Consider the following 25,786-nt stretch of genomic DNA (forward strand, 5'->3'; position numbering starts at 1 on the left):
TACTTTGCCACTACGCTCTCCTTTAGTTTCTTCCATGCTTGTAGTCTGTTTTTCCTTCTGCTCCCTATTAATATTCATTACTGCCCTCCTTTCTTTTCCACTTAATCTTCAGCCAAACTTCTTTTCTTCTCTGTTTTTCTCTCTTCTCCTCCCGTTCTTTTTCAAATCAGTAAAAGAGATGTAGAAATAGACACATCCTCCAGCCATCATTTGCATGTCCTTGATTTAAACTGCAACTGGAACCTAAAGAATATTTTCTCTGTAAGTCATTAATCTCCATTCAATTTCTACTTCTCCTAAATGTCAGCTTCTGCACATGAATGCTGTGTTGTCTCTGTCTGTGTTTGAGCCTGAGCTCTTAGTGTCGGTCGATAAGACGACATGAAGGTCATTCAGTCTCCTCTCTGCAGCACAAACTCACAAACCACAAAGTTGCCACTTGCAGTGAGAGCAGGGACTGGTTTTCATTTGTCTCTCCTGTGTCTGTGTCGTTGCCTCACAGGTATTTCAGTTGTTTTTTGCCGCCTGTATATTTCTGTGTCACCAGATGTTGCTGATGGAGGACTGTTGTGATGCAGGCGCATAAAAAACAACAGAGCAGCTTCCTCGTAGCCAGAAAACGATAGATTGACATACAGGTGGACAAAGACACTGACGGATGCATAAAGAGGCAGCTTTTGCTTATGTTTAACAAAAAAACCAGCACAATCCTCATGATTTCATATCAGCTTTAAAATAATAGCAGACATATGTGCACATTTTATTTCAACTCCCGCTTTAATGTCAGTAGGTCAGACAGACAGACAGACAGACTTTCAGTCAGACAGTCAGTCAGTCAGTGATGGAGCAGATGATAAAATCCCTCGTTGATTTCAGGCCAGACACAAACCTGCACATGCATGAAAACATGCTGTGTTGACAGTAAACACTTGAAATATGAAACAAATGTAACCTCAGGTGCTTGAGTGTCGGTGTCTTTTTGCTTTTATTACAGGAAGTCAGATCTGACAAGAGGTCAGAGGTCACAGAAAGTGACCTGGATAATGCCACACATTCAAACACAGCATGAGCTCAGGCAGCTACCACTGTGTTATACTCCCTACATCCAGTAGGGGCACTGTTACACAAGCAACAAGGATCAGTCTCTTCCTCTGCTCTGCTCTCCTCTGATTAGAGCACATATGAAAGTTAGGAGCAACACAGAGAGTGCACAATGTAACTGTTTAGAGAAGTGTGTGTATATATACTGTATATATATGTTATGTGTGTGTGTGTATATATATATATATATATATATATATATAGTTATGTTTTTATATGTTATATGTATGTATATATGTTATGTGTATATGTGTATATATATACACATATATGTATATATGTATATGTGTGTGTGTATATATGTATGTGTATATATAGATAGATAGATACTTTATTCATCTCACAGAGACATTCACAATATATGTATGTGTGTATATATATATATATATATATATATATATATATATATATATATATATATGTATATATGGTAGTAAATACCTACCATACCTATCAGCTCATGCATAAAATATTTGCATTAAATCTAAACCCTCACCAGGAAGGATTTTTCTTTTCCATCTCTTATCTCTGTCCTTGTTTCTTTTCTTTTTTCTTGTTTGAGAGGAGAACCTTGTGGTGGGAGCAGGTCTCCTGTCTCTCTCTCTCCATCTGAAACATGGTTGTGTGTGTGTTCATGCTTCTCTTCTGCTCCTTCATTTGTATTTATTTTTGTTCTTTTCTCAGAGTTGCTGTCTCCCCCCCCCCCCCCCCCCCGTCTCCCTCTCCTGGCCCACAAAAAATTTCCCCATACCATTGGTTGCTATGGGACCCGTTGCTATGCAGCAGCAAGGCTGTCCTTGCATGTATGCACATCTACTGTAGTGTGACGAAGTGGGTACAAGAGGGAGAGGAGGATATACAAGCTAGCTATTGCCACAGTTAGCTCCATGCATCTACAGTAATGTAAACACACACAGTAATATACACACACACAGTAATGTAAACACATACAGTAATGTAAACACATACAGTAATATACACACACACAGTAATGTAAACACACACAGTAATATACACACACACAGTAATGTAAACACATACAGTAATATACACACACACAGTAATGTAAACACACACACAGTAATGTAAACACACACACACAGTAATGTAAACACACACAGTAATGTAAACACACACAGTAATGTAAACACATACAGTAATATACACACACACAGTAATATACACACACACAGTAATGTAAACACATACAGTAATGTAAACACATACAGTAATATACACACACACAGTAATGTAAACACACACAGTAATATACACACACACAGTAATGTAAACACACACACAGTAATGTAAACACACACACACAGTAATGTAAACACACACAGTAACGTAAACACACACAGTAATGTAAACACACACAGTAACGTAAACACACACAGTAATGTAAACACAAACAGTAATGTAAACACACAGTAATGTAAACACACACAGTCATATAAACACACACAGTAATGTAAACACACACAGTAATATAAACACACACACAGTAATGTAAACACACACAGTAATGTAAACACACACAGTAATGTAAAAACACACAGTAACGTAAACACACACAGTAATGTAAACACACACAGTAACGTAAACACACACAGTAATGTAAACACATAGAGTAATTTAAACACACACAGTAATGTAATGTAAACACATACAGTAATGTAAACACACACAGTAATGTAAACACACACAATAATGTAAACACACACAGTAATATAAACACACACACAGTAATGTAAACACACACAGTAATATACACACACAGTAATATAAACACACAAACAGTAATATAAACACACACAGTAATGTAAACACACACAGTAATATAAACACACACAGTAACGTAAACACACACAGTAATGTAAACACACACAGTAATATACACACACACAGTAATATAAACACACAAACAGTAATGTAAACACACACAGTAATATAAACACACAAACAGTAATGTAAACACACACAGTAATATAAACACACACAGTAATGTAAACACATACAGTAATGTAAACACACACAGTAATGTAATGTAAACACATACAGTAATGTAAACACACACAGTAATGTAAACACACACAGTAATGTAATGTAAACACACACAGTAATGTAAACACACACAGTAATGTAAACACACAGTAATGTAAACACACAGTAACGTAAACACACACAGTAATGTAAACACATACAGTAATATAAACACACACAGCAATATAAACACACACAGTAATATAAACACACACAGTAACGTAAACACACACAGTAATATAAACACACACAGTAACGTAAACACACACAGTAATGTAAACACATACAGTAATATAAACACACAGCAATATAAACACACACAGTAATGTAAACACACACAGTAATGTAAACACATACAGTAATATAAACACACACAGTAACATAAACACACACAGTAACATAAACACACACAGTAATGTAAACACATACAGTAATATAAACACACAGTAATATAAACACACACAGTAATGTAAACACACACAGTAATGTAAACACACACAGTAACATAAACACACACAGTAATGTAAACACACACAGTAATGTAAACACATACAGTAATATAAACACACACAGTAACGTAAACACACACAGTAACGTAAACACACACAGCAATATAAACACACACAGTAATATAAACACACACAGTAATGTAAACACACACAGTAATGTAAACACACACAGTAACATAAACACACACAGTAATGTAAACACACACAGTAATGTAAACACATACAGTAATATAAACACACACAGTAACGTAAACACACACAGTAACGTAAACACACACAGCAATATAAACACACACAGTAATATAAACACACACAGTAATGTAAACACACACAGTAATGTAAACACACACAGTAATATAAACACACACAGTAATGTAAACACATACAGTAATATAAACACACACAGTAATGTAAACACACACAGTAATGTAAACTGTGTGTACATTATTGTACACACAGACGCACAGAAACAAAACTTGATCCAGAATCAATGTGTGTGTGTGTGTGTCACTCTGATGCTCTGTCTAACATCAGACTTTGTGTTGTATGAAGAGAACGATAAGTGGAGGATAAACGAGGATAAAGGAGGGATATAATGATGAAGAGTCAGAGCAAAGACAGATGACAGGAGGGAGAGAGAGAGTGATATTGACTGGTGGCACAAATCGATGAGCAGCCTGTCAGGTAGTGAAGTTGATGTCCTGACCTTCTGGTGGACAGTGAGACCAGCAGGGTGCAGTTTTAGAGTGTGACAGGAAGTCTTTGGCAGACGGGTTCAGCTTCTCAGCAGATGATTAGATAAAGATGTTTGGAAGTGGCAGAGGTTAAACTGGACGTGACTCTGAAGTGACCGTATGAATGTGTGAATGTGGGAAGGAATGGTGTGTTGGCGCTGTGATGGACTGGTTGTGGTGTTCAGGGTGTGACCCTGCATTTGGTCCCACGTCAGCTGTGATCAGCTCCAGCTCCAACCCTCATGTGGAGGATAAATCAGTGCAAAATGAATGAAGTAATGAATGAATGAATGACTTTCCACTTAGGTCCCTTTAGTTATGTGTTGTATCATTGTGATGGGGTGGGGTTGTTACAAAAATAAAACCTTTAGGTTTGTTCAGCTTTGAAATTCAGTGTTCTTGCAGCTCTAAAATCTGGAACATGACACACTCATTCCATCAGGTTTGGGCGCGGTCTCTGAGTTTCACCACTCATCTGTCTGACACCTCCCCTGACTGTCTGTAGTCCTCAGTTACAGACCTGTCTGTGGTCCTCAGATACAGACCTGTCTGTGGTCCTCAGTTACAGACCTGTCTGTGGTCCTCAGTTACAGACCTGTCTGTGGTCCTCAGTTACAGACCTGTCTGTAGTCCTCAGTTACAGACCTGTCTGTAGTCCTCAGTTACAGACCTGTCTGTAGTCCTCAGTTACACACCTGTCTGTGGTCCTCAGTTACAGACCGGTCTGTGGTCCTCAGTTACAGACTTGTCTGTGGTCCTCAGTTACAGACCTGTCTGTGGCCCTCAGTTAAAGACCTGTCTCTGGTCCTGTTACAGACCTGTCTGTAGTCCTCAGTTACAGACCTGTCTGTAGTCCTCAGTTACAGACTTGTCTGTGGTCCTCAGTTACAGACCTGTCTGTGGTCCTCAGTTACAGACCTGTCTGTGGTCCTCAGTTACAGACCTGTCTCTAGTCCTCAGTTACAGACCTGTCTGTGGTCCTGTTACAGACCTGTCTGTAGTCCTCAGATACAGACCTGTCTGTGGTCCTGTTACATACCTGTCTATAGTCCTCACTTACAGACCTGTCTGTGGTCCTGTTACATACCTGTCTGTAGTCCTCAGTTACAGACCTGTCTGTGGTCCTGTTGCATACCTGTCTGTAGTCCTCAGTTACAGACCTGTCTCTGGTCCTCAGTTACAGACCTGTCTCTGGTCCTCAGTAACAGACCTGTCTCTGGTCCTCGGTAACAGACCTGTCTGTGGTCCTCAGTTACAGACCTGTCTCTGGTCCTGTTACAGACCTGTCTCTGGTCCTGTTACAGACCTGTCTGTAGTCCTCAGTAACAGACCTGTCTGTAGTCCTCAGTTACAGACCTGTCTGTGGTCCTGTTACAGACCTGTCTCTAGTCCTCAGTTACAGACCTGTCTGTGGTCCTGTTACAGACCTGTCTGTAGTCCTCAGATACAGACCTGTCTGTGGTCCTGTTACATACCTGTCTATAGTCCTCACTTACAGACCTGTCTATAGTCCTCACTTACAGACCTGTCTGTGGTCCTGTTACATACCTGTCTGTAGTCCTCAGTTACAGACCTGTCTGTGGTCCTGTTACATACCTGTCTGTAGTCCTCAGTTACAGACCTGTCTGTGGTCCTGTTGCATACCTGTCTGTAGTCCTCAGTTACAGACCTGTCTCTGGTCCTCAGTTACAGACCTGTCTCTGGTCCTCAGTAACAGACCTGTCTGTGGTCCTCAGTTACAGACCTGTCTCTGGTCCTGTTACAGACCTGTCTCTGGTCCTGTTACAGACCTGTCTGTAGTCCTCAGTTACAGACCTGTCTGTGGTCCTCAGTTACAGACCTGTCTCTGGTCCTGTTACAGACCTGTCTGTGGTCCTCAGTTACAGACCTGCCTGTGGTCCTCAGTTACAGACCTGTCTGTGGTCCTCAGTAACAGACCTGTCTGTGGTCCTCAGTTACAGACCTGTCTGTGGTCCTCAGTTACAGACCTGTCTGTAGTCCTCAGTTACAGACCTGTCTGTGGTCCTCAGTAACAGACCTGTCTGTAGTCCTGTTACTCTCACACTTTATATCCTCCCACTCTCTTCTTCCCTCACTCCCAGGATTTGGAGCATCAAGCATTGATTTGCCTTTATTTTTAGCACAGCTGTGAGCGTGTGTGCGTGCGTGTGTGTGTGTGCGCGTGTGTGTGTGTGCGCGTGTGTGTGTGCGCGTGCACAGTGTGTGTGTGTGTCTGTTTATTAAATGCTCATCCAGGCTGTGTCGTAGGCAGCTTGATTGCATTTGGATGCACCACTCTGTGTGTGTGTGTGTGTGTGTGTATTTGCAAGTGTATTAGGACTTCTTTTTCCAAGTTAATCCCTTAAGAAGAGGTGTGGTTCTCTCTCTTCCCCTCCCTCTCTCTCCCTCTCTCTGTCTCTCTCTTCCCCTCCCTCTCTCTGTCTCTCTCTCTCTCTCTCTCTCTCTCTCTCTCTCTCACACTCTCTCTCTCTCCCTCCCTCTCTCTCTCTCTGTCTCTCACACTCTCTCTGTCTCTCTCTCTCTCACACTCTCTCTCTCTCTCTCTCCCTCCCTCTCTCTCTCTCTCTCACACTCTCTCTCTCTCTGTCTCTCACACTCTCTCTCTCTCTCCCTCCCTCTCTCTCTGTCTCTCTCTCTCTCTCTGTCTCTCTCTCTCTCTCTCTGTCTCTCACACACTCTCCCTCTCTCTCTCTCTCTCTCTCACACTCTCTCCCTCCCTCTCTCTCTCCCTCCCTCTCTCTCTCCGTCTCTCTCACACAAACGTAACATCATCACACGCTCTGTGGCTCCTCTCATCTTCTTCTCTTCTGTGTTGTGATAGCTGTGTCTCAGGGACACACCATAGTCTCAGGGAGTTCTTGTCCTCAGCTTGTTGTCATCTCTGCATCTGCAGTCATTTCCTGTGTGATATGAGTTCTTGCGGCGAGATGGACAAGGCCACTGAGCTTAGGTGAGTCAAAGTGTGTGTCTCTGTGTGCGGGGGTTTGTTTGTTGTGTTTGTTTATTCATGCCGAGACTCATCAGTGTCTTCTGTTGTCTTGTGCGTGACTGAGCACCTGGATGTATTTAACTTACAAAGCGGGTCAACTGTTACCGTAGCGATCAGCTTCTCGGCCGCTGTTCTCAGCCTCAGCTCATTTTCTCTTGATCTTGTTTCAGAATGTGTGAGCACCATGGAGACGGACAGAGATCGGTAGTTTTCATGATCGTGACGACTGTTGTTTGTGGGTTTTTAGCTACAGTGCTTTTTTCTGTCATCGTTGATAGTGATGATACGTCTGCTCTTGTCTGTGTCCACAGGGCTCATAGCAGCTATAGCATTAGCCCATTGATTAGTATCTGTAGTATGCAAAGATATGAACGTCTGTGAGTGTGAGTCATCTCTTGTCTTCTTCTGACTTTCTCTCTGCCCTCATGAGTAAATCTTTAAGAAGGATCGCTCTCTAGTGTTTTTTAAAAATAGACAAAGAACAAGGCGAGTAATGAGAATCCTGGGAGTGAGGAGGGAGAGGATGAGAGGAGGGGAGTGACACTGAAAGTTCATTTAAAGAGATGGAAGAGGAAGATGTATTTTAGTCAATTCTAAGTCAAATATTTCCCCTTATTTTCAGCAAAGGAAGCAACATGTGTTGAAAGTAGACAGAAGAGATGGAGAAACACATTGTTACCAGCGGTACATACTGTACATTTACAAGACATCAGGGAAGCAACATCCACCAGAGAAACTTTAGGAACAAGTGAACACAAAAGAACCACAGAAACCATTTCAATCAGAACCTTTGGGACCGTTCATACGTTCATCTTATTATCCAGTTGAACCAGTGATTGTTTTCTCTTTTTTTAGCTTTGAAATGTTTGAAATGTTTTCAGATCAGATCACAGATGTTTTGATCATGAGGAGAATGACTGAACTGAGGCATGTCCTGCCTGCAGGACGGGATCTGCATTATTATATAGAGAGAGAGAGAGAGAGTCGTTACAGTCGAGAGAGAATTACAAAATCTGATCAAATAATGCTCTTAAAATTAAAGATTACGCTGCTGATGGGAAACTGATGGAAGTGGAACTCTGTAGTAATGTAGTACAGATGATAATCTGGCCTGTGGCACTGCTCTGGATTCAGAGGAGGGAAGACAGAATGACAATATGATACGGGAGCATATCGATGAGACTGCTCCACTTCATGCCTGGTTTAGACACACACACACACACACACACACACACACACACACACACACACACACACACACACACACACACACACTGGCATGCAGGCGTGGACATGCTTGTACACAGATGCAGGCCATGCACTCTGATGAATGCACAGAGGCAAACACATGGTGCTGTAGTGTGGTCTATATCCTCTTTGCCTGCTGTTCAACGGACAGAAGGGGATTTAGATATTGTTACGTTAATCTGCCTCGCTTCGTGCCTTTCTCGCACACGCACACACACACACACACACACACACACACACAGGTATGAGCATATTCCCCTTTGTTTGAGTGTGTGCACCCTGCATCGGTGGAGAGGACACTAATATTTAAGTGCAGGAGGTGAAACAGTCAACACCGCTCATCTTCTCAACATATGACATCATATAGAAGTTAAGACTTAGTATTTTTGAATATAACAGACCAACAGTAAATGGTGATGGCTTCAGAGGAATGTTTATGTTTTTTCTGACTCATTCCACTTCCTTTCCAGTTGTGTTGAAAACAAAAGGTGAAGGAAATAAAGGGTTAACGGGAACAATTCAATTCGATGTTTTTACAAGACTACTGTACATGCAACACATGCATCTCCATGCATGAACAGGTTTGCTTTACATTTGAGTGCATGTTTCCAGTCACTCTTTCGGCTCAATACTCATGTGATGTCATTTGAAATATTCCTAGCTATGTCATATTTAAAGATCATTTTAAATCATGATAATCCCAGCACTGACTGATTGAAACAGACTAGTCACAAAACAGGTATTGTCTGTAGGTAAGACTGTATATGCTGTATATGTCTATTTTATTTTAGTACATTTTTACTATGTACTGGCAGTTCATCCTCTCAGATCGCTTACGTTGCCATTGGAAACCTGCCACCACACAAGTTGTTCTATTATTATCATTATCATTTTCATCATCATGATCATTACAATCACTATCATTATTCTCATTATAATTGTTATCATTATTAGAATATATCATTATAATCATCATCATCATTATCATTCCCATTATTATTATTATCATTACCGTCATTATCATTATAATCATCATCATTATCATTATTATCATCATCGTCATCATTATTATCATCACGTCTCTCTTCTCGACGCTGCCCCCTGCTGCCCTGCTCACCATATGGGCCTTGAATCATGCATTGTTTACATTTATTAACCTTGTGAATGACACAGCATCACGTGACTCCCTTCATTTCTTTTCTTTTTCTTCTTCTCTCTTCTGAGGAGAAGTGATCAGGTGATGACATGACATAAACTTTATTAGCTGTCATCACCACAATCATGTGTGAGGATAAAGTCAGTCAGTGTTCCTGCACACACAGATGTTTCACTTCATTCTGCTCTTCAATAGGGTGGTAATGGTATTATTAAAGGTCCAGTGTGTAATAGTCTGCACACAGTAAGTATATACTTATATATACAGTTAAGATGAGAACTGTCACTGAAGCATTTCAATCAATCCTGTCCTGGGTCATTCTGATTTATCTGCTACATCACACTCTATTTTTTAATCTCTTTCTCTCTGTCTTACACACACACACACACACACACACACACACACACACACACACCACCTGTCAAGACAGACAGAGTCAGTGAAAGTGGGTCAGTTTCCAGGCTTATGTGTTTGAATTGCTGCTCTGATTAAATGTGTTACTTAAACTTTGATTTTGGCCCAGAGAGGAGTCACCACCTGAGACCACCTGAGACCACCTGAGACCACCTGAGACCACATGAGACCACCTGAGACCACACACACATTTTAGACGCATTCACACACAGTTTTGTTTCAATGATGTTTCACTTGCCTTGTGGTAAATGGTCAGTATTTTCTCGTCTTGACGACCATTTAAAGCTGCTTAACACTACAGTGTTTGTCATTCACAGCCATTCACTCACACACTCACACAGCAGCACATTTTCTGTCATCTTTCACACCCACAGTGGGGTTAAGTGAACTGCCGCCCCCATTAGAAATAATATGCTATGATCCAATCCAATTTCTGTACAGAGCACATTTGAAACAACACAGTGCTGTAGAGTAATCATGTAGAGACACAACAATACCTCGCTGTGAAACAGAAAAACAGTCTGATGTGCTGTGGCCTGAGCTTCAGGCTCATTTTCTGAACAAAATAAATATTACCACTGTAGTCCTAAATCTTCTTATTCTTTCAGCCTCTCACCACAGCAGATCATCTGCCACCATCTTGCCCTGTTTCTCACGTTCTCTCCTGTTAGGCCAAGTGTCCTCATGTCCTCCTTCACATCATCCATGCACCTTCTCTGTGGTCTTCCTCTTTTCCTCCTGTCCAGCAGCTCCATCTTCAACATCCTGTGTCCACTATAATCCCGCTCTCTCCTCTGCATGTGACCAAACCGTCTCAACCTTGACTCTCTTGCTTTTCTTTACTTTTCTAAACATTCCTGAGCTGGAATACGCTCCGTTCTGGTCCTGGTCACTCATCTTCAGCATCTTCATCTCAGACACCTCCAGCTCCGTCTCCTGTCTTTTAGACGGAGCTGCTCTTACTGCTGTAGACCTTCACCCGAGTACTAAATAATTACCACACTACCATGTTGTTAGTAGGGATGTCCCGATACGATAACGATATTGCAGCCTGATATAATATCTAAATCTTATACTTTATTAATCCCTTAGGGAAATTATTCCTCTGCATTTGACCCATCCTAGAATTAGGAGCCACACTGAGTAGCGCCCGGGGAGCAATGGGGGTTGGGTACCTTGCTCAGGGGTACCACAGCCCTTTTAACCTGAACCGGCGACCCTCCAGTTACAAGCCAAGTTGCCTTTCCACTGGGCCACGGGCTGCCAAACAATATATGTATGAATCATACATACTTTAATTACATATTTGTAGTGTGGAATGTTAGAATAGGCTTGATCAAGTGATATTACTTAAACAAAGAACAATAGTATGAGACAAACTGACCCATTTATTATTAACCAATGGGTTACATACATTTTAACCTTCAACATAAGAATATTGGATTTTTTGGTTAATGGTTAATTTCATCAGGAGGAAAGTACCAAGTGCTAATGGGGGTGTTTTAAAGGCAATCCGATATAAGCCGATATGTGTTTTTTGGCTGATATCGGACCAATATCAATATCGGATCGGGACATCCCTTGTTGTTAGTGGGTTGTAATATAAAGTTTGAGTTTAAACACTTGCTTTCCCCTCCTCTTCCCTGTAGCATCGCACACACACACATATGTATATATACATACAGTATATATGGCTTTACTGTGACACCAGGTGGCAATGAGCCCTTGTGCATGTGTTTATATTGTGCTTGTGTGTTTGGGACCTGAATCCAATGACGCAGTGTGAATTATTACATTTCAAACATTAACGAACAAGTAACGAGCCAAAGCCAAGTTGTGGTCTATGAGACACAACTGTGCGTTTCTATGTGACTACATCATCATCATCATCATCATCTCCCCCTCTCTGTCATGCTCCTCCCCGTCCTGTCTCCTTCCTTCTATGTGGCATGTTTGTGAGCATCTGGTGGAGAAGACGTGCAAGGGAGGAGTGTGTGTGTGTGTGTTTGTGTGTGTGTGTGTGTGTGTGTGTCCCATTTTTGCCAAAATCTCTGAGCTGCGATTGAACACAGAACATCTGGATCAGGGAGGAACACAGCGTGAGTGTGTGAGCGTGTGTGAAAGGGAGAGAGAGTGCCAAATCAATCACACACACACACACACACAGAGAGCAGCTCGACTCACATGAACTCATGCAGTCTCAACACAGATTAGATAGAGTGAGTACATGATGGCATTTTAACCCCGTAACACTTTTGAAGTTAATAATCTCATTTCAGTGACGTAAACAACACATCAACTGCTCCAACATGACATTCAATCATATTTATTTTCAGTGACAGAGCGAGTCGTCTGTCCACTGGGAGGTTGTGGGTTTGATTCCCAGCGCCGCGAGCCTCCATGCCGAGAGACACTTAACCCCACGCTGCTCCTGACGTCTGTGCCTGCAGCGTGTGAATGAGTACAAAAGACTGTGCTGCACATGCTGCACATGCTGTGTCAATGTGTGAGTGTATGGGTGTGAATGGATGAATGAATGAAAGAAAATCTTTATTAATTAGAGCTGCAACTAACGATTATCTTCATAATCGATTCATCTGACGATTATTTCCTTAATTAATCGTTTGGTCCATAAAATCTCAGAAAACCTTAAAAAATGTTGATCGGTGTTTGTCAAACCTGGAAATGATGATGTTCTCAAATGTCTTCTTTTGTCCACAAACCAAAATGATTCACTTTTAATGAGTTCTTTGTTCTGAAATGAAGAAAATACTCATATTTAAGAAGCTTAAACAATCACAAATCTTGTTTTAATTGTGAAAAAAGCTTTGAACCAATGAATCGATTATCAAAATAGTTGTCGATTAATTTAGTAATCGATTAATAATCGATTCATTGTTCACTCTATTATTAATACAAGTTAATAATGTGATTACAGCTACATAAACAACACGCAACACTACTAACAACATGTAGATAACAAGATGAAGTTTTATTTTCCTCCCATTTTAATGTTCTGCATGTGGGTGAACAGCCATGCTTCATTCATTCATTCATCCATTCATTCATTCATTCATTCATTCATTCTACCATTTTATCCTCCACATGATGGTCGCCCAAACTGCTGGAGCCAATCCCAGCTGACGTGTGGTGAAAGGTGGGGGTCACAAACCTGGACCTCAGGTACACCCAGTCACAAACCTGGGTCTTTGTGCTGCTAGGCAACAATGCTAGCCACCACCGTGCCGCCTGGCCATGCTTAATTCATCCTTGTAAAACTGCTGACTTGTATCTTCAGGTTGAGGTTTAGTTTTGATCAGATGTGACACTCAGTGTCTAAACTGAAGCAAAGGAGAAGAAGTGAGGAAAGGAAGCAGTGGGAGTCCTCTGTTATGAAGAGGAACAGCTGTGTGTGTGTGTGTGTGTGTGTGTGTGTGTGTGTGTGTGTGTGAGTGTGTGATAACTTCATAAATGTATGTTGATGTTTTTGACAGATCTTGTCGTCAGTCCGTTGCACACGTGAACAACATTACTCTTTTAATTCATGCAGATGGTTCTTGGTGTCTTAGGGCAATGTCACCGATGTGCAAATGAAGTGCATGTTAAATGCTGACAAATGTGTCTGTCTGTCTCTTTACAGACAGACAGACAGACAGAGGAGGACCATCCTCTTGTTTACACTTGTTTACATCATATTTTTACGCTCGACATCTCAGTGATTCTGTACACAGCCTTGCATTTGTACAGTGTTCAGTGTTGAAGAATTAGGGGCCGTACACATGAAAGGAGTTCAGAACAATGCGCTAAAGTGTTTTTATCAGCTTTTGATTGACAAGGACCTGGTGTTTTAGGAGCACTGAAACGTTGTTTTTGGATTTTGGGAATATCTCACAACGCCATCTTTGTGTTTTTGTGTACAACCATGACGGTACTTTTGGGTAAACTATGATGTCATAATCCCACCTCTCTCCTGCTCTTGTATTTGCTGTCTCTTCTCTTGGTTGTCGTCACTTTCCTCTCCTGGAGTTTGGAGATTGTTTGGTTTCTTCACTCTGTGATAACCTTTATTGTCTTTGTCTCTGGTTGTAATGTGTACTTATTCAAATGAAGCTGCATGCTCTACATCTCCCTGTTTGTTGGTGTAGACCTGTAGCAGTGATCTAGTGTCATATACAGGTCGGACCTGGTTAATATTATACTGCAGCGTTAGGATGCCTTTGGAGCCCTTGATGACATCATTTCATTGAGATAACTGTGACGTTTGTATAATTTTCTAAGACTTGTTGATGATGGAGATAAAAAAAAACCCAAAACACTGACCTCAGCTTTCATCTCTGAACAAATCCCGCGTAGCTCCTCCCCCTGGTCTTCATGTATATTCCAGTCCTTCTTGTTGTTGGTCTTTTCCTCCACACAGTTCCCTTCCGTTGTTTTTTCCCACATGAATAAACATGTCATGGAAGATGTTTGATTATATTCACAATGATAACTATTCTAACTGGAGTGAGCATGAAGGGGATTCTTGTGGTTTTTGTTCTGTTATTATTGGTTTGTTGGTGTTTTCACTCTCATTTTGTCCTCGTGTTTCCAGTTTATGACGTCTGTATGGAGAGCAGCAATAATACGCTAATACTTTCACACTTAAGGTTAAATGGTCTGTATTTATATAGCGCTTTTCTAGTCTTGACGGCCACTCAAAACTGCTTTACATTACAGTTTTATGTTGTCACTTCATATCTTTAACCCTCCACTTTCATCACTTGCCAATATCTTCTCTCACTCCTCCTCCTCCTCCTCCTCCTCTCCTTCTCTCCCAAAACCATATGAAGGCAGTTACATGGCATTTTGTCATCGTATATTTCTAGTTCCTATCCACTTATCCACCCCCCCCCACACACACACACACACACATTCTCACTGAGGACCCTTAGCCTAACCTTAACCATCACAACTACATGCCTAACCCTAACATTTAACCTAAACCCAATTTAATCTCAACCCCATAAAAGCCCTTTAAAGTTCAGACAAAATGTCCTCACACACACACACACACACACATACACACATACACATTGACTTGTGTCAGTAATTTCTGGGCATTGTGCCACATGACTGGCACCTGGTGTGTGTGTACCAGGTATTACTAATGTTGTGGGGACCAAAACCTGTTTACACAGTCACATTATGGGGACTTGTCCTCCTTGTGGGGACAAAAAGCAAGTCCCCATAACGTAAATTACTACATTTTAAGGTGAAGATATGTTTCATGGTTAGGTTGAGGTTAGGGTTAGGGTTAGGGTTAGGATTAGGATTAGGCCAGTAGTAATTGTGGTTAAGGTTAGAGTAAGTCTCCAAGAAATGAATGTAAGTCAATGCAATGTCCCCTCAAGTCATGAATGTCGAACATGTGTGTGTGTGTGTGTGTGTGTGTGTGTGTGTGTGTGTGTGTGTGTGTGTGTGTGTGTGTGTGTGTGTGTGTGTGTGTGTGTGTGTGTGTGTGTGTGTGTGTGTGTGTGTGTGTGTGTGTGTGTGTGCGTGTGTGTGCGCGCGCGTGTGTGTGTGTGTGCTCATGCTTCCAGCACACCACCCTGTGGCAGCAGTTGCCAGGAACAGCAATGATTATGAGAAGTGATGAGTGTGTGTGTGTATATATATCAGTATATATAACCAGTATATACAGTGTATTTGCACTGACTGTGTGTGTAGAGCAGCAGAGAGAACACAGATTTACATACAGTATGGATATCACATGTTGTCAGTGTAATATTTATACTTTGATTTCAAACCATGTTATAACCAGGACGCTAACTCACGGGGAAACTGCATGGTAAGAAAAACAATAATCAACAATCATTCAGAATTGAACATTTTCATTTGTTAACAGCTGCTGTTGTGATGAATAGAACTCGGCTTTCTTGCTGTGCTCAGTATCTGCTTTTATAATATTGTGGCTTCAGGAGTGAAAGCTTTAGTTGTTTTATCACTAAATGTCTGTCATTGAAAAGTGATAAAGAGGAGCAGAGACTAACATGAGACAAAGATTTGACCTTTGTGAAGCTGATGTTAACTCAGACTCCAGGAGAAATGAAACAGTCATTATCTTTTTAAGCCGGTCATGTTTTCATGGTGTCATGTTTTCATGGTGTCATGTTTTCATGGTGTCATGTTTCAACTGACTTCAATTAGCATCTCAAAGCAGACGTGTGTGCGTTCATCACCTGTGTGTGTGATGAAGTGTTGATGTGCGCAGCGACGACATGATCAATGAAATCAATCTCACCTCGCGTGTCGTCGTGTAACAAATGACCACAGTGTGTGTGTGTGTGTGTGTGTGTGTGTGTGTGTGTGTGTGTGTGTGTGTGTGTGTGTGTGTGAGAGAATTAGCCCTGACTGAGTTTGAGTGTTTGGTTTGTCATCAGCTGTGTCTTTGTGTCTTTGTGTCTTTGTGTCTTTGTGTGTGCAGTAGCAGAGAGCACGTGTCCCCAGAGATGAACAAGCTTCGTCAGAGCCTAAGGAGGAAGAAGCCCACCTACGTCCCAGAGGCCAGCAGACCGCACCAGTGGCACTCTGACGAGGAGGCTGTACGCAAGGGCAAATGTAACTTTCCTGTCCGGGTGAGTCCTGGTTCAATAGTAGTCTCGTGGGTTTCCTGTTTGTTTGTCTTCCATAGGGACTCACATGGCAGAGAAAGTGGCTAGCACTGATGCCTCACAGGAAGAAGGTCACCAGTTTGCGTTCAGGTTTACTGAGGACCTTCCTGTGTGCACATGGGTTCTCTCCAGGTAAGTGTGGTCATTAGGTTTAACTCCACACAACCATTGAAGAGGAGTGGACCAACATTCTGCAACCTGATCAACTCTATGTGAAGGAGATGTTGGTTGATTGACTGGTTTTCTGACCCCAAAACCCCCAATTCCTTCCCTCTCGGTCATGGACTGCCCATCAAAACAGATGATTCATGTTTGTTACAGTATCTGCTGTATGTTGAACAAAATAAGGAACACGTTGTCTATACTCGAGTGGTTTAATCCACGGATCAATCTGTCTTGACTCCAGCAGAACTTCAGGAGCGTTAATTGTGTCCCTCACTGCATTTGTACACCAGCAAGAGGAAGTCTGTCTATAAATGACTCTCGTCCTCGTCTCTTCCTCTCCCGTCCTGGTTATAAATCCCGCAGAGGCAGAGTTGCTCATGAGCAGCTCGTCAGAGTCACACACAGACACTCAGTTCAGCTTTATTAGATAGAGGGTGATTCTGAAACATCTGTCAACATCTGTTTATTTGGTTTTGTTCATCGATGTTTGTGCCTTCATGTTTCTCTGCAGTACCTGGGGTTGGTGGAGGTGGAGGAGTCGAGAGGGATGCATGTCTGTGAGGAGGCGGTGAAGAAGCTCAAAGTTGTGAGTCTGTCTCACACACACACACACACACACACACACACACACACACACACACTCAGCATCGATTCAAAATCACTGGATGAAATATCAGACAGATAAAGCATTTAAATCCGACATGATTCAAAAATCTTTAGTGCTGTCAAACCATTCAAATATTTAATCACGATTAATCGCATTAATGTCATAGTTAACTTGTGATTAATCAAACATTTGTATCTATTCTAAATGTCCCATTATTTCTTCTCATTTTAATGCTCTTATCAACATAGAAGTGGATCTGCTTGCTTTGTGCTAATGCATATTTTGACTTATTGCTCTTATTGTGAGAGCCGCACAATAATAAGAGAGACATGGTCCTCTGGACTTCCTGCTGCTCAGCCTCAGTGAAGCAGGAGGAGGACACTTAGGACACTTAGGTCCCTCATAAGAAGACAAGTCCCTTAATAATGTGATTAGCAAACAGAGTTAAGTCCCCACAACATGAGTAATACCTGGAGCACATTTACATTCAATGGCCCTAAACAAAGTGTCATCTCTAAGCTTGCACACACACACACACACACACACACACACACACACACACACAGGGAGCTGTTTCCTTTAGTCCATGTATTTTTAGCAGCTGACACATGCTGAGCGTGTTATTAGCTATGCCTGGTGTCCTCCTCTGAGAGCCAGCTGGCACAGTGTCTACCTCAGAGCGCCTCATGTGCTCATAATGTTGTCATGACCATTGATGAAGAAGTGAAACGAGCTAATGATTGATGTTGTTTTTTCCTCTGAAGTTAAAATGACTTGCATGACTTTCTTTGTATTTTTCAGAGCGGTAAAAAGACAGTGAAGGCCGTGTTGTGGGTCTCAGCTGATGGACTCCGGGTGGTTGATGACAAAACTAAGGTAACATTGTTCTCTCCTTCTCTACCTCATCTCTATTTAGCAACAAAGAAACAAATTTTAAACTTCATTCTGAATCTGAATCTGATCAAATAACCCTGAGTTTAACTCTCTCCACAACATGAGACACAGGTCGTTCTTCAGGTAAACAGGCGCTTATTGCTTCTCCTTTTACATTTATCATCATCATCAAATTATTTATTTATTTATTTATTTACTTATGATGTCATTTATTAGCTCAGATTTATGTGACACTTACACTGAGCCTCTGATGATCTTGGATTATTTCATAATCTCATATTCAGTGTGCCAATGACATTTGAATGTTGATTTTCCCAGATGATATCACCTTACTTTAACTATAGTCCGTGTTTGGCCCTCTTCATTTTATTGGTGTCTTATGTCCTGATCCCCATCATTAAATCCACATAATCCCTGAATTATCAAAGCGACTTCCGGTGCGTCGTGTTGCTGAAGCAGAAGCAGCATTTTCACACATCACCAACGGCAAGTGTGAAATTTAAGATGTGGGAACATGAACCTGTTACATCATGTGATCATTCACAGTGTGAACACAACACTGAAAGTCTCAGTTTCACACCACGTTTGATGAGGAAGTCAAGATACAATTCAACTCATTTACTCTTTAATTCTCTGCATGCAGGTTATTTGTCAACCTAACTTACACTTTGTTAATGTTGTACACACATTATATATATATATATATATATATATATATATGTATGTATATATATATACACAGTAAAATCCAAATCTGAATAGAACACTGTCAGCAGATTAAATCATATTTAAAACAAACAGCCACAGAGTTTCATTAGTTTTGTTTGCTTAATTGTTTTAACTCTGAGTTTGTTTGGACAATTTGAAAATAGCTCAGAACTCAGGATTAGTTACGTACATAAACACGGACATATTTATGTTATCTACAATAACAATAAGAGGAAATGTGAATATACAGACGACTGTGTCATATATTTGTCTATGGTAAGACAAATGAAATGAGATAAACACGTGGAACAGCGATTCCCCCACTGCACTTAAACTGTCCTTTAAACATTAGTTGTAGCATTTTGTTTAATATTTCTGAAAATAGAAGAATATGAAGACTGTTGAGTTGAATAAGAGTCTCTCATCACAAGCTCAGACTAAAGTCTAAAGGTTTTTGTGACGATTATGACTGAGTTTTATAGGTGAGATGAATTATTGATGTACAATATCCTAACTGTGCTGACAGTTTGTTGACTGATTGAACACTTAGTCAATACTTATACTATATAAACGTAAACCTTTTACCTGGGGACCCACATTTGAATGATCACAAACCATTTCCACCTGATTCACAATATCAAATTTGACGGGCTGTTTTTAAAGCCTCGTCTGTAATAAACCTACTTAATACCTAATATTCTGCTGACCAGAGAATTTACTACAGAGACATGTCTTTTTTCATTTCTTCTGGCTGAATTGTGGATTATAATGTCGAGATCTATATTAAAAAGCTCCCTCATGTGGCTCAGAGATGTACTGCAAATATAAAACTCAAATGAAAAGCAATCAAAAATGTGTTTTATGCCACGACTCATCTGCAGCTTCCAATCCATCACCATCAAGACCTGCTGTATGTCTTAATAAATATAATTTAATAAAAATAACAGAAATTAATATGTATTTAATAATAAACAGAAATGACTAATTTTCGTCTTGTTTAAACAGCCACTGTCTATAAAACAAATCATTTATTTATATGAAGACACCATCCACACAGAACACTCTTTTATGTGTGCTTCTACATGTTTTTGGGGCGGAGCTTTGAATGGAGGTGGGCGTGGATGTATCTGTCTCGGGCGTGGTCACAGCAGGTCTCCACTCGCTTCCAATGATTTCAAAAAATGATGATGTTGATGAACAAAACTGTCTTCTATATGAAGGACGTGATACTGGGAAACCCTTTTAAGAAGTCTTAGCATAGACAATATTATACAATATGCTAAATAAACTATTCCTAATTTAGCTTTCATTTCAACATTTCTATTTTCATAAATAATAAACAAGTCAAACAGAAAACTTTTATTCTTCAAACAACTTCATTCATTTGTGGAAATCAGCGATGATCTCAGCAAATATCAGAGTCACATGTTCAAGAGTGTGAGAGACCTCCCACAGAGGAGGAGGAGGAGGAGGAGAAGAAGAGTAGAATAAATAACAAAATAATCTATATTTGTTTTTTACAGTACATCTCACTAAATGATGACCAGTTAAAGAATTCATTTCATATGAAATATTTGTTTTTTAAATAAGTATGTTTATGTTTTACTTAGGGAAATATAAACCAGAGCAGTCATATTATGTTTTTCTACAAACAGGAACTTAACGTGTACGCACACACACACACACACGCACACACACACACACACACACACACACACACACACACACACACTGGGACCAGCAGAATGAATGGACTGTTGTTAGTCCTTCACCTCACATCCCTCCTTCTTTTCTTCCTTGCTCCCACTTCCTCTGTCCTTGTTCTACACCATCTTTGTTTTGTTGACAGTGGAGGAGAAGAAGGGAGTGAATGGATGAATGTGTCTCTTTTTTTATCTTCCCCACGACACAATATCTGAGCAGCTTCAGGTGCAACAATTAAACTCACACCAGTAACAATGACAATGATTCATTTCATTTATTTAAGCACTGGTTTCTGTTCTATTATGAGTTGGAGATTAACACACTTTTAAAAAAAAAAAAAAAAACCTTGCATAGAAGGTGGTGTAAACCTTTTTTTATATATAAATTATCCAGACTAACAGTGATGTGTGTATGTGTCAGATGGGATTTGAATGTCCAGTACATGTAGACACAGGTGATTCTTTCTAACCTCTCAGCCTCTCCTGCTTCTTTGTTTGTCTTAGGATCTCATAGTGGACCAGACCATCGAGAAGGTTTCATTCTGTGCTCCTGACCGTAACTACGACAAGGCCTTCTCCTACATCTGCAGAGATGGGACCACCAGACGCTGGATGTGCCACTGTTTCATGGCTATCAAAGACACGGTGTGTGTGAGTGTGTGTGATAATAATATTAGATAATATAATAACAAACTATATCAAAATAAAAAAAATATAATATAATAATAAACTATTTATATCAAAATTAAAAAAATATAATAATAAACTATTTATATCAAAATAAAAAAATATAATATAATAACTAACTATTTATATAAAAATAAAAAATATATAATATAGTAACAAACTATTTATATAAAAATAAAAATATAATATAATAATAAACGATTCTCTGTTTGTAGAAACACATAATACATTATACATATTGGTCTGGTTCACATTTCCTCATGTTTATGTGTTTATAAAATGTGGACCATAAGTATATTTATTTAAAATATTTATATTTATTTAAAAACAAATAAGTACGTGACACATAAACACAGAGAACATTGGAAAGCTTCTCCCTCTCAGGTTGTTATCCTGCGTTACAACACCTCTGTGGATAATAAGTGCACCATACACAGGGTTTGAAAATGATGAAATCTCTGGTTGTGACTGTAACAGGGGGAGCGACTGAGCCATGCAGTGGGTTGTGCCTTCGCCGCCTGTCTGGAGAGGAAGCAGCGCAGGGAGAAGGAATGCGGCGTCACTGCATCCTTTGACGCCAGCCGCACCTCGTTTGTCCGTGAGGGTTCCTTCCGTGGAAACTCCTCCTCCTGCAGCCAGCAGGGCAGCAGCAGTGAGCGGGATGACAAACTGCAGGACAAGAAGAGAGGTTAGAGAGTGTTTATGTGCACACATAACAAAACACCCACTTCAGTAATTAACAGATGACTTTGTCACTTCGTCCTCCTGTAGACCAGCCCGTCTCTGGCGTCCCAGCTCTCCCACCTGGCACTGCCTCCCCACCAGAGGGTGCGGCGTCCCCCATGGACCGCCCAGAACCAGGTGGACCCCATGCCATCCCCCGCCGCCACGCGCCGATTGAGCAGCTGGTGCGTCAGGGCTCGTTCCGGGGATTCCCAGCACTGAGCCAGAAGAACTCCCCTTTCAAGAGGCAACTGTCACTGCGCCTCAACGACCTGCCTTCGACTCTGCAACGCAAGACTGACTTCCAGGCCACGAGCCCCGGTGAGTCGACCTTTAATCTGCTCTTTACTGAGGTCAGAAGGCTCCGATCAGAGCGGGTCGTCTTTTAACTGGAAGGTCATGGGTTTGATCCACGAGGAAACACTTCTACATGCTGATGTGTCCTTTATTTAACCTCACATTGCTCCTGATGATGATGATGATGATGATGATGATGATGATGATGAATTAAAAGATGAGCCAAAACATAGATGTGTGCTGTCAAAGTGTGAGAAGGAAATGAAATAACTTGATTTCTGTTTCTTTTCTCTCCCATGCCACTGCTCTCTTTAACCATTTCTCGAACTCCATTGTTCCTTTCCTCTTTCCTCACCTCCTCGCCATTGTTCCTTTCCTCTTTCCTCACCTCCTCGTCCACACTGTGTATCTTTTTGTTGCTAATTCCAGAGATGGAGATGGGATTACCAGGAGAGGCAGACCACAGTATTAATGCCCTGTGCAGCCAGATTAACATGTCTTTCACTAAACCATCAGACGAGCTCTTCTCCAACACGCCTCTGTCTACAAATGGCCCTCCAATCTGCACTGTGCCCCCGATCCTGCCCCCGCCACCTGTACCCATGCAAGGTGAGCGTCCACTCAGTTCTAATATTGAACTACTGTGGAAGGTGTGGCAATTCTTTCACTGTGTCAATCTTTTTAAAATCTCTCTCTCCAGCTACTTCCTCCTGGGTGCAACCGGAGCCTCCTCTCCACTCTCACTCTCCTCCTGCACTTCCTGTGGCAATCCACCTGCAGAGTGGACACAAGCGCACACCGTCTGAGGCAGAGAGATGGCTGGAGGAGGTTTCCAAGACTGTCAAGGCTCAACAGACCCCTCCACCAGGTCCGACCATCCTGGCCATTCCTGGACCACCCACAGTTTCCACTCAGGCAGCTTTACTAGCTGCACCGCTGACGACTGTCTCCACGTCCAAACCCCTCATCTCAGGCCCCTCTGCCATGTCGAGTCATGTTCCATTGGCCCTTCCACCCATGCCGCTATCATCCGTTCCTCTAATACCAGGACCTCCGGTGTCAGGGCCTCCCATGTCTTTACCTTCCATGTCCATCCCCACAATGTCTGCGCCAATCATGTCTGGGGCCCCTATGATCCAGCCCTCTGTTCCTGGGCCCCCAGGATCCCTTCCGAGTTGCATGCAGCCCTTCCCCTTGGGTTATGATGCTACTCCAGCCTCTCTAGGAATGTTTTCCAGTCAGCCAGTTCAGCCAGCGTTTGCATCCATGCAGAGCTACATGCCAGGCCTGGCCAGCAGTATGACTTTCCCCAATGCCAGTGTGCCTGTCGTGGGCATCACACCCTCACAAATGGTGGCCAATGTCTTCTGCACTGCCACAGGGTCATCAGGTGGAGGCGGAGGAGGAGGAGGAGGAGGAGCTAAAGTGGGGGCGATGGGAGTCGTCGGCCAGCCGCACCATTCTTACACAGGAGCTCCTGCTGCAGTTGGGCCCACTGGAGCGTTTTCAACACCGCCGTTCTCTTCCACTCCACCATCATTAACAACCTTTAATGGCCTCCCTCTGCATAGCAGCGCCATCCAGAACGGAAGCCCCAGCTGTGGCAGGAATGTTGGCAGCACCAGCAGCTGGCCACCAGAGGGCAGTCAGCTGGCAGCTCCCGCGGCCAGTGATTCTCAAGATGATGATCGCTTTGAGGCCAAGTGGGCAGCGCTGGAGACCAAACCCGGGCCTCAGCAACCAGGAAATAAAGGACCGGCTGCAGCAGCCAACCCGTTTTCCAACAATCTACAAAAGACTTTTGAGATTGAGCTTTAAGACGGACTCAGCCTCTCGAAGCTGTAGTGCACGACCTGGGCTCAAAGCCTGGGCTCAAAGCCTGAGAAAGCCACTGACTCCAGGGTCTCTGCTAAGAAAAGGATGCATTTCCCTTCTGTTTCCGAGCATCTGAACTGTGGCAACTTGATTGCATCTCCTGTAGAAGTGAGTACTGTAATGATATGAATTGCTTTCTTTACACTCTATGAGATTGGAAGAAAGTGGGCAGGTTGCTCGTCTGCCATCGGAGCATCTGACCTCTGGTTCTTTAGGCTCGATAGACTCCGCCTGCTGCTTTCACCGCACCACGCTTCACTTTTTCTGCTTCCACTCCCAGAATGTACTGTCTTTGAGAACATTGGAGGTGAAGGAGGCAACGTTCTCGGGTTTCTTTCTTTAAAGGGGACTCCACTCGGATGCATTCCAGTCTTACAGGATGTTTTTGGCAGTCTTGTTTCTGGTGGAGAGTTACTGAACACTGCTAAACCACAAGATATGAAGAGACTAATGATCAGACTGCTGCTGGTCTTAGTCAAGCACAGTGGATGTTTTAATATATGAAAGTCCTAGCCAATGATGACCTTTGACCTGACCCTACTAACCCAAAAAGGACATACTTAACAATAGTAGAGATTAATAGCCAAAATTATTTTATTAATTATATTTTATTTTTTATTTTTTATAAGTTATACATATATATGTATATATACATATATATGTATATATATATACACACATATATGTATATATATATATATATATATACATATATACATATATGTGTATATATTCCCACTTATTTTAAAGAGCATGTTGTTGTTTTTTATTCCCCATATTTATTTTTGTTGACTTTAAAGACAAGGGAAAACTACTGTTAACAGGTAACGGGTGTGATGGGAAGTATTGTTGCTTGTGAGTCGTGTAAAGCCAGAGACACTGACTGTGACACTGACACTGACAGTGACACTGACTGCTGCTGCAGACTGGCAGGAAAAAGGGAAACATTAGCACTCACGCACACCATGTTGTGCGCCAGCATGAGAGGGAATGACTTTCTTGCCAACAGGCAGCAGTAGTTTGTTTTCTTTGTTGTCAAAGGGAAATCTGAGGATTGATTTGGACGCAGTGACATGTATGAACTGCTGCTGTGAGGTGTTTGCTTGTTCTGTCTGTGTCTCTTCTCTCCTGATTCAATCACAGTGATCATGCCAATTTAAAGTGACACAATGTAGGATTACAACCTTCAAATAATGTCTTTAAGATTATCAACTTACAACAGAGTAAATGTGGCCTCTGTCAGAGGTGGAGCACACGTGCGT

At 41.7% G+C, this 25,786-nt stretch overlaps 1 protein-coding gene across 9 annotated transcripts in view; it reads left to right on the forward strand.

Moving 5' to 3' along the window:
• The window catches only part of numbl (NUMB like endocytic adaptor protein), a 41,871-nt gene extending 16,716 nt beyond the window's left edge, over window positions 1-25,155 (forward strand). The window contains exons 1-9 of one of the 9 annotated variants that reach the window (XM_058633984.1): window positions 7,176-7,358; window positions 16,679-16,829; window positions 17,542-17,616; window positions 18,439-18,513; window positions 21,447-21,593; window positions 22,107-22,317; window positions 22,401-22,673; window positions 23,079-23,258; window positions 23,350-25,154. In XM_058633984.1, the coding sequence (XP_058489967.1) occupies window positions 7,318-7,358; window positions 16,679-16,829; window positions 17,542-17,616; window positions 18,439-18,513; window positions 21,447-21,593; window positions 22,107-22,317; window positions 22,401-22,673; window positions 23,079-23,258; window positions 23,350-24,467 (2,271 nt within the window). In that variant the 5' untranslated portion in view covers window positions 7,176-7,317 and the 3' untranslated portion in view covers window positions 24,468-25,154. Of the gene's footprint in view, window positions 1-7,175; window positions 7,359-15,906; window positions 16,043-16,678; window positions 16,830-17,541; window positions 17,617-18,438; window positions 18,514-21,446; window positions 21,594-22,106; window positions 22,318-22,400; window positions 22,674-23,078; window positions 23,259-23,349 lie in introns of those variants that run through there. The other 8 variants (XM_058633985.1, XM_058633986.1, XM_058633980.1 and 5 more) reach the window with 8 other exon arrangements.
• The last annotated feature ends 631 nt before the right edge of the window (window positions 25,156-25,786 follow it).

Source organism: Solea solea, chromosome 7 (genome assembly GCF_958295425.1).
Source record: "Solea solea chromosome 7, fSolSol10.1, whole genome shotgun sequence".
Lineage (NCBI taxonomy): Eukaryota > Metazoa > Chordata > Actinopteri > Pleuronectiformes > Soleidae > Solea > Solea solea.